General features: G+C 43.5%; 1 protein-coding gene across 1 annotated transcript in view; it reads right to left on the reverse strand.

Annotated features, from left to right (window-relative positions):
• TRPV5 (transient receptor potential cation channel subfamily V member 5) overlaps positions 1–15,847 on the reverse strand; it is a 29,239-nt gene that overhangs the window by 5,988 nt on the left and 7,404 nt on the right. The window contains exons 8-12 of the mRNA XM_045495963.1: positions 13,890–14,102; positions 2,885–2,971; positions 2,710–2,786; positions 2,299–2,464; positions 2,074–2,140 (exon numbers count right to left, since the gene is read on the reverse strand). Of these exons, the coding sequence (XP_045351919.1) occupies positions 2,074–2,140; positions 2,299–2,464; positions 2,710–2,786; positions 2,885–2,971; positions 13,890–14,102 (610 nt within the window). The remainder of the gene's footprint in view (positions 1–2,073; positions 2,141–2,298; positions 2,465–2,709; positions 2,787–2,884; positions 2,972–13,889; positions 14,103–15,847) is intronic.

The raw sequence follows: 15,847 nt of genomic DNA on the forward strand, positions 1-15,847 counted from the left end.
GCCCAGGAAGTGGGCATGGAGATGGGGAAATAGGGAATTATCACAATAAGCATGGGCCCGGTTATATCTCCATACATTTACACACTTGCAGACACACATACACACCCATAAATGTACATGTATGACTGTGTACATGTAAGTCACACTTTATGTGTGGACCCAGCTAGCCTTAAGATGTCTTATGACCAAGTTCATTACTCTGGACGATGGTAACACCCAACCATTTAGCAAAATGTGTACATAAAATGTGTGTGTATTATATATATGATAGATATACACAAAATAAGTCACCTAACTGCTTTTCACATCTTAGAAATCGAATATTTAAAAGATAATTTGTACATAAGAGACTCAAATATAGAGAACAAACAGAGGTTTGCTGGAGGGGTTGTGGGAGGGGGGATAGGCTAAATGAGTAATGGGCATTAAGGAATCTACTCCTGAAATCATTGTTGCACTATATGCTAACTAACTTGGATGTAAATTTAAAAATTAATTAATTAATTAATTAATTAAAAAATAAATAAAAGGTAATTTGTTACAAGAATGCATGGAATCTCCAACAATTTTAAAGAACTGACCATATGAAATGGCCAAAAGAAAAGCACCTTTAAAAAAAAATCTCAGTGGCCCCTAGATGACCATCCATCATTCTGAGGTTCCTGGGTGAGCTTGGATCGTCATGGAAAAGGTCTGCTCAGTGTGTAGCCTACTGGATGATACTGGGCATCCTGGAACATTAGTACAGCATTAGAACCTTTAAAAGACTTCTCTCTGTGTATAAACTCTCTGAAATATAAACTAAATGATCTCAAGAATGGAAATAGTATCTATGACAAAACATCACTTTTTTATTTACTGATGGACAAGGGAAGCACAACAACCAAGAAGAGACAATTTAGGAGATCCTGGGTATAGGACATCTACAGAAAACTACTCTGTCATTATGACTTCAATTGGCAGGTCATGATACTATGTACTGTATAACATACATATACTATATATAACATATGCTTACTGAGTAACTATATGCACACATGTTGTGAGCAGTAATTCATGATGTGTGCAGATGGGGTAGAGGGTGGGGAGAAAGAATATGTAAGGAATACTCCAAACAGGCAAGACTACCACAGTTTTACCCTTTCATAAGCTCAGATCTTGGGGTATTTTTTTTTTTTTTGGTCTTTTTGGTGGGAATTCCTGTCAAATGAGAATTCCTAGGACAAGAATAGTGCCTTTTGTTCTAAAAGGCCATCGTCTTTTAGAGTTGAGAGGTCTTCAAATAGCGCCTAGGACATCCCCTTGTCTTACGGATGTTTGGTTGCAGACACAGAAGACTAGATTTGAGTTGCCATATCTCACTGTTCTTCCTTCCTCTTAGTGCCTTTCCATAAGAACTTTCTCCTACTTTCTCACTGCCTTCACCCTCTATCCTGGCTGTTATTTTCTCACTGTGTTCCCCTCTCTACCCTGACATTCCACGTGTGCCTTGGGCTGCAACTAAGTCCCTGCTCCCTCTTTCCCCAATCTCTCTTTACAGCTCTTTTTCTTCTGTTTTCCTCTCTCATTCTCAAACTCTCCAAAATCATTTTCTGTACTTCCTCTTTGATTTCTTTCTTTTTCTCCCAACTTTAAATGCACATAGAAAAAAAAAGGATGCTATGTGTTATTGAATTCTCTGTGTTTCTTCTTTTGAAGTGTAGAGACAGAAGAGTTAAATATTGCACTGACTCTGTTTGCCCACATAGTTTTCTGAGATCCACAACTGGCCAGTCTTTCCTGTTTAATGGTGCTGTCTCTCCAAAGCCCTTTATCTATCTCTTCTTTAAAAATCTTCCTGGGCTGTTAGTCAACATGAATGTTACTAGCCCATAAATTCAGAGCATATCATCTACCTTCTAGGTCATCTTAAGTGACCCTGATCCTATGGATATGAGTGTGCTTTTTGACTCAATATCCACCGGGGGGAAATAAGCAAAAGAGAGTATAAATGTGAACAGAGAGCAAGAGTGAGTGAACTTTCTGGAGAACTGGATCCCATGACCTAGTAGTGTGGGGGGACAGTGCTCTTACCTGAGGCAAATCCCAGAATAACCACAGCCATCAGCCAGCAGAAGCGCATTAAGTCTCCAAAAATCATCTACAGGAAAGGGAAGGGGAGGGAGGTTGGAATGACCTTCTCTACCTGCTTCTCTGCAGCTATCCTGCTAAGCTGGAGGCCACCTAGCTCCATCTCCTCCCTTTGTCTGGAAAGGACTTATTGCTAAAGCCAGAGGAATCTTTGGGGAAGGCACTGACCTTCTGTATCATGATGGTGAAGGGACCAAGCATCTGGAATCCTCGAGCGAAGTACATAACACTGCACCAACCCAGCACCAGGGCAATGGACATGGGCACCATCTCCCCGTTCACGTTGGAGAGCCGCATCACCATGGTCACCAGCACCATGCAGGCATAGGTGATGCTTGGGGGAGGGGGCAGGGAACAAGGAGTGAGAGAGGAAATATTCCAGGTCTCCTCTAGCATGGTGATGAGTTGGGTGGTACCCACTCAGTCTTAGTCCTTACACCCAAAACACACATATAAGCCCACTGGGCAAAAAATCCCTAGAAGTGAGAGTCAGCTGAAGTCTAGGTCCCAAAGAGTGAATAGAGACCTGGAACAATTCTGGCAAGGGAAGACATGGGACTGAAAGGAAGAGACACTCACATGATGACATGGAACGGTCCCCCGAGGATAGTCTGTCCAAAATAGCGAGAAGCACCAACCCTGAAGATGTCCGGGATCTGGGAAAAGGCCAGTAAAACAAAAAGACAATGTGGACTGCAGTTCAGTCTGGGGCCCCAGGTGGATAGCCTCAGCTTGGACCCTGGTTGTACTTCACCTCCAGGAGCAGGATGATCACAGCCCCCGTGATGGTCACCAGTTCCCCCACCAGACGGATCTTATCCTGCTGAGTCACATAGGCCTCCTGTGGGAGTAAATTCGGAGTAAGAAGTATTTTTTGGTGGATTGAGAATCAAGTCTTTTGGGGCAGGTGGTCTAAAGCAACTAAAGTCCATCCCAGATGAAGCAAAGTTCCCCTTACCACCACCATTACCCTCCTCCCCTGCCATTGTATTTGTCAATTGTGCTTAATTCTATGACCAGGCCATTAACCTATGTATTCAAGGCTTAATATACATTCTAAATAACTTGAGCCACCCCCTAGCAAATCACTATAATATATATTATGAGTGGTAATTTATGATGTGTGTACCAAGGGGCTGAAATCACATTTCACAGCATCAAGTTAAGAAGACTAAACCAACAGGAAGAGGCATTATTGGCTTGGGATGGTTTTGGCTATGCTGAAAGTCCAACTTTTCCAATCTCATGTGGTCTTTGGAAGGTAGACCAGTTTATAAACACCTCACAGAATTCAGATTCCAGAATAGGCCCAGAATCTACCAGTTTTAGCAGAACCTTGAATAAGGCACTAAACCTCTCTGAGTTTGAGGTTTCTCATCTGTAAAAACGGAGACTCTAATGCTTATTCCTAGTGTTATTGTGGATATTAAATTAGAGGATGTATCTGGATGTACTTTATAAGCCATAAATCACTATAGATATATTTATGATTATATTATGATGTGGTAATATAGAAAAGGTCAGAAAAGAGGGTTAGAGACACTGAATGGATTTTAGTTTTGAGGAAGGGTCCCCATCTTATCCTGAGCAGTAGGTGTAGAAGGTACAGCCCTAAGGTCAAGATAAAAGAAGACCATCCTTCTTCTGGGCATGTTGTTTCACAGTAAAAGGCTTACAACATTACATACGTGTAGTGAAAGAATGCTGCAATACTGATCCTCAACTTTTGGAAAGTTATGGAGAATATCATTAAGACTGTGGACCCTCTTACCAGAAAACTGTGTTCATATATATGCCATCCCCACATGAAATGTACAAATAATTTCAACACATTCAGGTACACTTCAAAATTTTAGGAAATCTCTTCTCTAAGGTCACCTCTCTGAGTAGTGCACCCAAGAACGGAGTTGAGAGTCCCTGAGGCCAGTGGGAAAGTTGATGATCTAAGCTAGGAAGGATGTGATCCCTCATTAGGCATAAGGAATGCTAATCATCTCTGCTCTGCTGATAAACTGGAACCTCTGAGCATCCCTCAGCAGGCTACTTGGAGGGTCCAGTGAGAGGCATAGTTTTGAAATAGGAAGAGATGCTATGTAGTAGGAGGTGATCTGTGATATAAAGAAGGTACCCACAGGAGCCCCACAGATATTCAGAAACTGACAGCTCAGTAGAAGACAAGGATATAACCTTTATGGAAGAATAGAACCAGACTTACCAACAGAGGGTGAAAATGTTTCAGGTAAATCATGTGGGACCAGGAGAGATCAAAAAAATAGCTGATGTCTATGTGGTTGGTGAGCAATGTGATCTAACAAACTTGGCTAGACTTCAGTTACTTTATTGTTGATGTTGCTGCTGTTGTTGCTGTTATTGTTGTTTAGAGAATTGATGTTCTCTTGACAAACTGGTCAATTTTATTTTATCATCTAATGGAAAATTTCCCTTTTGCCTTGCTTCCAAGGAAGCTCAGAGCTTGGTTTTATTTTGTTTTGTTTTGTGTTTTGTTTAAATCCTCAGCTCTAACTGAATACCCCCTCTTCTGTCCTGAAATTCACTTCACGGGCCTCCTTCTTTTTCTTTATCTTAATGTTCCTATAGCATCTCTCTTTAATTGTAAAACATTCCAACTCCTTTTGGAGAATCAGGTAGTGAGTAGTGGAATAACTGGTAAGTATATTAAATACAGAAACAAAATAATATTAAATGTAGAAATAAAATAACCGCATATGTGTTTGTACAAAAACTTTGAATTCTTTTTAAAACTTTATATCTTGGTTTAGTATGTCTGAAGAACTGCCACCGACCTTTTTTTCCTTGGCTCATCTATGTAAAGGAACTGTCCGTCAATAGATGAGTGGATAAAGAAGATATGGGGGATATATATATATACAATAAAATATTATTCAACCACAAAAAAGAAGGAAATGCTGCCATTTGCAACAACATGGATGGGCCTTGAGGGCATTATGTTAAGTAAAATAAGCCCAACAGAGAAGAGAGACACTGCATGGTACCACTTATACGTGGAATCTTAAAAAAAAAAAAAGAAAGAAAGAAAGAAAGAGAAAAAAAGTCAAAATCGCAGAAACAGAGTGTAGAAAAGGGACGGTGGGGTGAAAGAAATAGGGAGAAGTTGGTAAAAAGGCACAAACTCTCAGCTATAACATGAATAGGCTCCAAGAATCTAATGTAAAACATGACTGTAGTTAATTACACTGCGTTATATAATTGAAATTTGCTAAGAGAATGGAACTTAATTGTTCTCATCAAAAGCAAAGAAAGAAGATAAATATGTGAGGTGATGAGTGTGTTAATGAACTAGATGGTGGGGATCCTTTAATGGTGTGTACGTATTCCAAATAACCGCAATGTATACTTTAGGAAACTTGCAATTTTCTTTGTCAATTATACATCAATAAAGATGAAAAAATAAAGGAACTATTGGGCTTTTAAAACACTTTGTTTTTCTTTTGATTTTAAAGGAATTCTAGTGTTTCACACCGTGTGTTTAACGTAGGCTCTCGGTTCGGAATAGATACTCTTTTGTTTGTAAAATCTTTCAGAAAGATTTTAGTGGTTTAAAAATGGACAGGAGTGGGGCACCTGGGTGGCTCAGTTGGTTAAGCGTCCAACTCTTGATTTCAGCTCAGGTCATGATCTCATGGTTTGTGAGGTCAGGCTCTGCGCTGACAGTGCAGTGCCTGCTTGGGTTTCTCTCTTTCTCTCTCCCTCTCTCTCTCTCTCTCTCTCTCTCTCTCTCTCTGCCTCTCCCTCTCTCTCAAAATAAATAAATAAACATTTAAAAAACGGACAGGAACATTGAATTTTATAAATGACTTACTGGTGTCTATTGAACTGATAATAAGAATTTCCTCTTAATTAACTACCTTTGTGAATTGAACCCTAAACTTAAACTGGTAAATGAGTTTTCCCTTGAATTTTGAGAATTTTATTCTCTGGAGATTGTATTCGAGATTTTCTGTCTCTGTTGAAAGGCTGACCCACAGCTTTTGGGATGTGTGGTCTTTCTGAAAGGATTTTGGAATCAAGGTCATGTTTGACAAAATAAAGTAGAAGAGGCACTCATTCTCAAGGTCCTATACATTCAGTCTCTCAATTCTCTCTCAAAGGCTTCCCCTGTCCATTCTCAAGTCACAGCACTACTCCCTTAATGCAAACCTGCAGCATCTGTCATCTGGTTTACCATGAAACCATTTCCCCTCGTTCAACCCACCGTCCACCATGCTTCTGGACTGGTCTTTCTAAAATGCAAATAGCATCACATGGTTGAGCTGCTCACTACCATTCCTAGTTCCCTGAAGTCTTCAGAATAGAAATGAAGGGGAGATAAGATTGGAGGGCACTCTCTAGATCTTTACCATAGCAGAAATTCCAAATATTCCAACAATAATCCCATTATATTCCAATAATGTTTGGATTTAATTAATGAATAAAGATGGAAGCATATTATTCAGTAGCATGGAGACAGCAACAGGAATGAAAACTTGAAGAGGTAAAACCTGGGTTACCTCCAGGGAATAAGACATTGGGCCAGGAGAGGCCCCCACACTGCTGCTCTTCATTATACCTGCCATGTGATTTTCAAGTCATGTGCATGTGTTCTTCTAATTCTTTTGATTAGATGAGAATAAAGAACAATAAGACCCAGACTAGCAAACGTGATGTACAGAAGCCTTGCTGGTCTGGCTTCTCCTCTGTGTCCCCATATTCTGTGTGATGTTCCGGGCACATTGAACTATTGGGGTTCTCGGTTGTTAAGTCAGGCCTTTGCATGGACTGTGCCCTTTTCTTAGAATGTCTTCCTCCATGAGTTTACTGGCTCACATCTGCTTAAGCCTTAAGACTCAGGTCACAGCATTCCTCCTGGGCCTCCTTTCCTGCCCCTCCACACCCCGCTCAGGGGCTCTCCCATAGGCACATGGCACCACTCTGCTTACATACCTCACCCAGCACACTGCAATCTTTTCATAAAGACCACAAATGCCTCGCCAGTAATCTCAGAGTCCCCCGAGAGCAGGGATGTACTACTCCTTTTTACCCACAATGCACCATGTAGTGGATGTTCCATTGATTTGAAAGAAAGAAGGAAGGAAAAGAGGGGATAAGAAGGCAGGTGCAAGCTGAGCATGACCAGAAAGTCGCAAAGGGGAGATAAAGACAGAATCGGGAAGTGGGACTGGGAAACCTCTCTGGAGGCAGATGGGGAAAAGGTCACAATGAATTAGGCCTTTTTAGGATTTCCATATTCGTAGCTCAAGGTCACCTAAGCAAGCCTGGCTAATAATGCACTGAGAAAATACTCCACCCCACTCTAAAAATAAATGTCTTTCAATAATGACTGGAATTCTTTACATCATCAATGGCTTGGAATTTTCAGAGTTGTCAACAGCCAAATCCCCTGAGGAGGCTGATCATTCATACTTCATTGTGAGCCTAATGGCCTTGCTCTCATTTACCAGCTGACTGAGCTCATTGCCTTGAAGGAAATGCCCAGAGCGGGTGGGCATAGCAGAGTCAAAGTCACCTGAACCACTCAGAGACAGGCAGGGAGCATGGGCCACCCAGAGGAGGTGGGAAGACAGCAGAAACAGTGGTCAAATTCCAGTCCTAGACCTTCTCTGCCTCCCCAAGACCCCAGCTTGCAAAGGAATGAAGTGCCCAGAAAGAGTCCTGCTGGCTAATAATGAGGAGTTTCAGGGATTTCTAACCAGGCTGCCCCTCACACTCCATGTCCCTTGTCTTGCAGGGACAGATCAATTGTAGCTGGACACAGGTGAGTGTGGGTAGCCCTCAAAGCCCTGGGGACACAAGTTTCTCACACAGTGGGTCCACTAAGAAAGAACACTCGTATTCGGCACATAACTCTGGACAGAGAAATGACCTCAGTTGGTATTTAAAGGTGAAGTTCTGAAATAAAGCTGACCAAAATCCCAATCCCAGTGATGCTCTTACTAGCTGAGTGTACTTAAGCTCTCTGGCTTCAGATTCACTGTCTTTAAAGTGGTGATGATTTTCTTTAATTATTAGGATATCTATATGGATTAAATGATCTAATGCTTTGTCATCCAAAATGTGGTTCATAGAATTACAACATCAGCATTCCCCCAAAGCTAGTTAGGAATCCCAGGTCTCACTGGAGGTTTATTGTCAGAATCTGCGGAAATAAAATTTATTTATAAAAAATAAATCTATTTTTTATTTTACTTATTTTAATATTTATTTATTTATTTTTGAGAGAGAGAGAGAGAGAGAGAGAGAGAGAGAGAGAGAGAGAGAGCAGGGAGGGGGAGAGAGGAGACAGAGAATCACAAGCAGGCTCCGTGCTGTCAGCACAGATCCCAAGACAGAGCTCAAACTCACAATCTGTGAGATCATGACATGAGGTGAAATCAAGAGTCAGGTGCATAACTGACTGAGCCACCCAGGTGCCCCTTTATTTTCTATTTTAGAGAGAAAGGGAGCACTCACACAAGCAGAAGAGAGGGGCAGAGGGTGAGAGAGAGAGTGCAAGTAGGGGAGAGGGGCAGAGGGAGACATGAGAGAGCATCTTAAGCAGGCTCCATGCTCAGCATGGAGCCCGACACGGGGCTCCATCCCACGACCCTGGAATAATGATCTGAGCCAAATCAAGAGTTGGACACTCAACTGACTAAGCAGCCCAGGAACCTCCTAGAATCTGCATTTTAACCAGCTCCTTCAAGCACTGATAAATGCATGTAAAGTGAACAAAGCAAGCACTAAGTTTGATGCTCAGTTAGATGCTATTTTCACCTACCAGGCTCCCTACTTCTCCTCGCCTCTTTTCTTCTTTAATTTGCTGTGCTTGTCTCACAGTAAGTTGGTTAGGAACGCTGAACAAAGTTGTGTAGAGCTGGAGGTCAGTTGGGTTTTTCAAATAGCTGTGGTGCTTTGGGTTTTTCAGAGCTTGTGAGGAGTAACGATGTGAAAAGATCAATCCCACTGACCATGACAGGTAGAGGACAATTTCTTTTTTTTTCGCACAAAGCAAATATTTAATAAATTATTTCTGAATTATTCAATTTGTTTGCTGTCTTCTTAGTTATTCTTTCTTACGGCAGGGTTACTTTCTATTCTTCTTCTAAAACATTTTAATTCTAGTTTAGTTAATATATAGTGTTAAATCAGTTGCAGGAGTACAATATGGTGATTCAACAATTCTATACATCACCCAGGGCTCATCAAGATAGATGAACTCTTATTCCTCCATTTTACCCATCCCATCTGCTAACTATCTGTTTGTCTTCTGTAGTTAAGAGTGGGTTTTTTTCTTTTCTTTTTGGTTTATCTCTTTTTTTCTTTTGTTTTGTTTCTTAAATTCCACCTTTGGGTGACATCACAAGGTATTTGTCTTTCTCTGACTGGCTTATTTCTCTTGGCATGATACTCTCAAGCTCCATCCACGTCATTGCAAATGGCAAGATTTCATGCTTTTAAATGAACGGAAACCTATGAGTCGTTCCTGCCACAGTCTTCTCCTTTCTTCCCTGCACCAAATCCATTGTACAGTAGTGATGCCAACCCCCCAGCACATCCCCAGGCCAACCCACCATTATCTCTCACTTGCCGAACTAGACAGCCTCTTTACTAGTCTCCCCACATCCACCTGGCCCCTTCAAATCTGTTCTCCATCCTACGCAGACATTTTTCTAAACCAGAAGTCCTGTCAAGTCCCTCTCCTAGTTAAAGTCCTTCTGAGGGGCACCTAGGTGGCTCAGTTGGTTGGGTGACTGATTGCAGCTTGGTCATGATCTCACAGTTTGTGAGTTTGAGCCCTACATCAGGCTCTGTGCTGACAGCTCAGAGCCTGGAGCCTGCTTCGGGTTCTGTGTCTTCCTCTCTCTTCTCCTTCCCCTGCCTTGTGTTCTATCAAAAATAAATAAACACCAAAAAAATTTTTTAAATCCTTCTCAGCTTCCCATTACCTTTGAGATAGAGAGTAAAATCTTCAATATGGCCTACAAGGCACTTCACGATTTGAGAAGGATCCACGTGGACAATCTCATCCGGAGGCCCTCACCGCGGCTCCTGTGTTCTAGCTCTTCTTTCAGTCCTCAGATGTTGGCAAAGTTCTTCCTGCCTCAGGGCTTTTGTGTGTCCATTCTTTCTGCCTAGGACTAACTTTTCACCTCTAACTGGTATCCAGCTCTCTCAGCTTAGGTGTCTTCCTCAGGGAAACCTTCTCTGGCTTTTCAGCATGCCCAGGCGCCTGCTGTAAGCTCTCTTAGCATCCTGTCCTTTTCCTTACCAGAGGAAAAAATATTGTGAATTGTAACAATGATGGATTGTAATGAAATATCTATTCCTTTAATTAATGTACACCAGTCTGTAGACTGCAAATGGGCAGAGAGATAGTGTGTATTTTGCTCAGACCATGTTGAATTTCTAACACCTATAACAAGGTCTAGGTTCAGTAGGCAGAGGAGAGATGGAGGAAATCTTCAGGAGACAAAAAGGAAATTTGATGAGAGAGCAACGCCCTTTTGCTAAACAGCAAATCAGGAATCTAAAGGACCAGAGTGATTGACTTAAGACTGGAAAGTTAGAGACAAATAGATACCCGAAATGGAGCCAGTAGTTCTCAGCCCTGGCTGAATATTACGATCACTCAGAGAGTTCTTAAAAATACCATCAATGGACATTCTGATTTATTAGGTGTGGTGTAGCTTAGGAACCAGTGTTTTCACCAGCTTCCCTTCTTGGTGAAAAGTCACTGATCTAGTAAGAGGTAGGATCTGTGCAGGGTCAAATAACTATTTGGTTTCAAAGTCAGGACTAAAACCCAAGCCACCTGACTCCCACACTTTGAACTTTCTGCTCCCCTGGAAACCCAAGAGAACTAGGACTGCAATGCATGCCATTCTGCCTAAACCAACTAGACATTGAATGGAGGTAGGAGATCAATCCAGTAATTAATAGCATGCTTAGGAAACTCTGGAAAAGCACAGCTTTAATGGCTGAACAATGAGGCATCTTAGAGTGAAGTAACCCCTTAAGATAGTCCCAAAACTGGACAGAGACACACTAATTCCATCCTCGTGGATGTCTGCTTTTGTGTAGTTTGTTTTGTTGCATATAAATAGATGAGTTTTTCCATTCATTTCAACTGTCCTGAGAAGGTGAGGCTGGGCAGCTCTCATGGAGCACAGTGACTTCTCTGGATTCCATGAGATCCACAGAGAAAATTCTTCTGTGACTGAGAGCCCTGTGCGTCCAATTTATTAATATAATTGGATATTAAAGTATTCATTTGTCTAAGATAAATCCCCATGGGCCAACTAACATGTCAACAACTGCATGAATCAAGTTAAGGGGTGTCTGGGTGGCTCAGTCAGTTAAGCACAACCTTGGCTCAGGTCATGATCTCATGGTTTGTGAGTTTGAGCCCCACATCAGGCTCTGCGCTGACAGTGTAGAGCCTGCTTGGGATTTTCTGTCTCCTCTCTCTCTGCCCCTCCCCCAGCTCACATACTCTCTCTCTCTCTCTCTCAAAATAAATAAACATTTTTTTTTTTTTAATCTTGCTTGGGATTCTCTCTCTCCCTTTCTCTCCCTGCCCCTCCCCCACTCATGCTCCCATGCTCTTTCTCTCTCAAAACAAATAAATAAACTTTAAAAAATCAAACCAAGGCACACTTGGTGCATTTTCATTGCTCTAAGACTCTCAAGTAATATAAAGTAGGAAAAAAAGAGAATTTCCTATTATTTAATAAGCCCAGTACATCATGAAATCAGGATCTTTCAGATCAGGTGATCAGCTGAGAAGCCCCTGATATTATCCAGATTGATTTATTTACTGAATAAGAGGACCCAGATATTCCATAAATTCAGGACAAGGCTCAAGGGGTAACACCAAGCAACAGGGACCTTCCATTGGTGGTCTTTGCTACCCAATCCTCTTATAAGACCATTTGTAACCCTTAGCCTCTCTCCCCTGACCAAGAAAAGAATATTTGAAAGTCAATAATCTTCTATTTGGGTTAAAGTAGCTATTATCTAAGTGCAAGACAAAAGGGTAAAAGTGGTACCGGGGAAGAACGGAAGGAAAGAGGAAAGAAAAGAGAAGGATGGGGAGGTTGTCTTAGCTAAAACTATGCTTCACCTAGTCCTGGGGCAAGGGGAGGGGATCTTCTAAATATAGACTATCTGGGTCAAAAAACATGCTAGTCCTGTCCTAAAGAGAAAGGGGCACATAGGGAGGAGACTTAGAGTACTCAATTGCTCAGTTATCACCCAATTCTCAGGCCAGAACGTTATCTACAATCTAAATCCAGAAAATCCCTAGGTAAGCTTGAGACAAAGGGGGACTGGAAGAACAACACATCTGGGAAATAGGGCCTAGAATGTTGGAAAGCCCAGTCACCCTCAGCTCATTCATGGGTGTGCATTTTCCCCATTTCTAGTTTCTCACCCATCTCACTTGGCCATCTTCTCAATGTCCTTACTTCCCCCTGTGTGGGTTCCACACCAGGGCCAGCCTTTGTGCCCAATTTGAGATGCATGGAATACAACCTCCCCCCAGCACACTGGTGCCCCCCGTAACAGGGCAGCCACTCCACACTCAGGATCATCCTCTCTGGGCAGCAAACCCTCCTTTGTCAGAGACAGGCTCTGGATACACGAGCACGCTGAATATATACTGAGAGGCAGTTACAGGAGCAAGTGAGGTGGAGTGTTGTGACCAACTCTGCGGTTTAATGAGGCTCTGCCCTGTTGTTTCTCTGTGTATCCCACTCTCTCTGGCTTAACTTGACTCAGGGTTTTTGTTCCTAGATGAAGCAAGCAACTTATGCTCTCTTTCTGACCCGAACTACCCCTCTTCCTAGCCGAGGCTGCGCCATACCTGTGGCTGGCCCATCCTCCATGGAACATAAATCTCCAGTCACCTAGCTCTTACTCGCCTGGCAAAATTCTTCTTCCCCTGTCTTTTGCCTTCTGCCCACATACCTGCACCCACCTTTGGCTATTTCAGGTCCCCGGGACAAAAACTGTGGTTAGCCACGAACTGTAAACCAACCCAAAGTAGCCACACTCGTTGACTGTAGATGCTCAGGGGCTCCCATTAGAGCCTACTAATGCCGTCACCCGAGAGGGAGAGTTTGCTCCCATCAACAGCAGACTCTTACGGCTACTCTACACCTCTGCCCAGCCATCCTTACCACCCCGGGTCTCTGAACAACACTACAGAATGGCAAGCCCACAGGCATAAAAGGAGCCTCAGAAATTATTTACTTCAACCTGCTACTTAATCCAGGGACCTTGTGCAGGGGACCTGACAGGTGGTCTGACAGCTGACACAGGATTGCCAATGCCCTCGTGTTGACAGTACACAGAAGAGAGGGCAGGCCAGGAGGGACGTCTGTGTTGCCCTAACAGACCAGAAATGGACTCAGAAATGTACTTGGAGTATGATTTTCCTCCCTTTTGAACAATAGGGCTTGCGAATTATAAGGAAGTTCACAAATGTATGGTGTTTGTAACAGCAAGTATTCTTTCAGGGTTAGCGAGAAAAACCACAGGTCCCTGGGTAAGTGTGTTTTTTACTCATTAAGCTCCCTTTTTGGTCGGCTATCTCATGCCGAATTTCTGTCTGCGTGACCAGGAGCCTGTAGCCGCTGGAGCCCAGTGAGTAGTGCCTTTCCTGGGTAGGTATCCTTCAGGCGCCCAGCACCAGCACCCCACGCTCCCACTCCCTTCCATCCCCTTCCAGCAAGAGTCACCTGCAGCAGTTTCTGCTGGAGGACTGTGTTGTCCCGGGGATCTGTGCGGTTGCCCGAGCGGAACTTGAGGGGGCGGTAGATGCAGCAGGCGGTGAAACAGATCATATAGAGCATGTACAAGGCACCCAGAATGTGAAAGTACCGCTGTCCGTATCTCTTCCACTTGAGGCTCACCAGCTCTTTCACTGGGGTCTGGTCCAGGATCTGGCGAGCCTACCATGGAAGCAGTGCATAGGTTGGAGGGCAGGGGGTGACTGGCACGGTGAGGAGTGCTGGATTTCCCGCCAGGTCCCAGAGGGCAGCGCAACAACAGCATCATCACCATTCATTCTGTTAAAGAAGTAAGCACGAGACGCCAGAACCCCAATGAGGCTTTGAGGGATGAGCAGTAGTTAGTAGAAAGAAGGGGGAGTTAGAGACCGGTCCACGAGCAGCAGCAGTCGCCAAGGCAGCCAGGCGAGAGAGGTGGTCATCTGCAAACAAGGTGCATCTGGGGACGTGAGGAGACCCGTGCGGAGTGGCGGGCAGGAGTTGTAAGGGGTGACGTAAATAAGAGGCAGACCATCAGGTATTGGGAGCACAGTGGGGAGTTTGAATTATCTTTCCGAATGCAATAGGGAGCACAGGGGGTTCAAGCAAGGAAGTGGTCCTATTTTCTCTGCAAGTCTTAGGCACTGGAGGGGAGCAGTAGAGGCACGGAAAGTTGGATGAGGCAACCATCTAAGCCTCTGCGGTGGGCTGGAGTCTGACGGAAGTACACAGCAAGGGGTTAAGCACAAATGAGAGTGGGGGGTGGAAGGGATGAGGCATCTGAGAAAGTAAGAAAAGGCAAAAGTCAAACCATAGCTGTAGGAATGAACCATTAGCCAACAGAATACCTTTTCTGCTGATCCCAGAGGGAAGGAGAGATGGTGGGCAGTTTCTGATATATTTGGCAGCTCAAGGCAGGAAGTAGGAGGAACCCGATTTTTGCAGAGAGCCTCAATTTTTGCCATAATGTAGGAGTCTGGGCTTCGAGGGAACTAAGGGGGGAAGGCTATGAGAGATGTAAAAGGGGCTAGGGATTTTGAAGGAAAGGAAAAGTAGCTGACTAAGACAAGAATAAAACCTGGAGGAGAACACCGAGAGCTCACTGAAACCGGACATCAAGGATTTATGTAGGCACAATTCACACAGCGGGATTGGTGTTCTAATTCCTAAGAAATCCTGATAGAAGTTTATCTGTTTCCAGGAATGTTCTCTGAGTAAGATCACACAAAGTGACCTTTCAAGTTCTCTCTTACTAACGATTGCCTGCATTTTATGGCAGAAAGGTTCTTAGGAAATTGCCAGGTGGCAGATAAACAACAGAAATTCTATCTTGCCACTATTTTGGAAGTTTCCGAGGACCTGAAGCATTTGCTCCTTGCTCCTAGAGTCTTCGACAAATTTTCCCTTCCTACCGTTCACTCAATTCAGTACTATCAGAATGGCGCACGTGTTTCCCGCTCTCTGGGGAGCTCTCTTTCCCCTCCTCTTCCTGGTGAATTCCAGCTCCCCTAGAAGACCCAGCTCAAGCCCTTCCTCTGTGACATCTTTCCTGGCCCATCCAGGACAAGTCACTTGACCTCAGTGTTGCTGCCACTGTGCATGGTGCAGACTCCTATGGTGGCATACATTGGACTCCATTGCACTTACTGAGGACAGGGAGTGGGGTGTGAGGAAGCAGACAGGAACTATGATTGATTTATTTCTGTACTCTCAGTTCCTTATACAGCAGCTGGGACTCAGAAGGTCCTCAGTGTGCTGAATGAATGAATGAATGAAGGCTACGAAGCGGCTTCCATTTGGAGAGTCCCTCACCTAAAAGGTTAGTGTGAGAAAGGTAAGCAGAAAGGGCTGGAGCTGGGCAGAGGGAGAACGCAGTCAGACTGGACTTCTCTCCATGGTTCGGTTCTCATCTCCATTTATTATAAATC

The sequence above is a fragment of the Leopardus geoffroyi genome, chromosome A2 (assembly GCF_018350155.1).
Source record: "Leopardus geoffroyi isolate Oge1 chromosome A2, O.geoffroyi_Oge1_pat1.0, whole genome shotgun sequence".
In the NCBI taxonomy this organism is placed as follows: Eukaryota; Metazoa; Chordata; class Mammalia; order Carnivora; family Felidae; genus Leopardus; species Leopardus geoffroyi.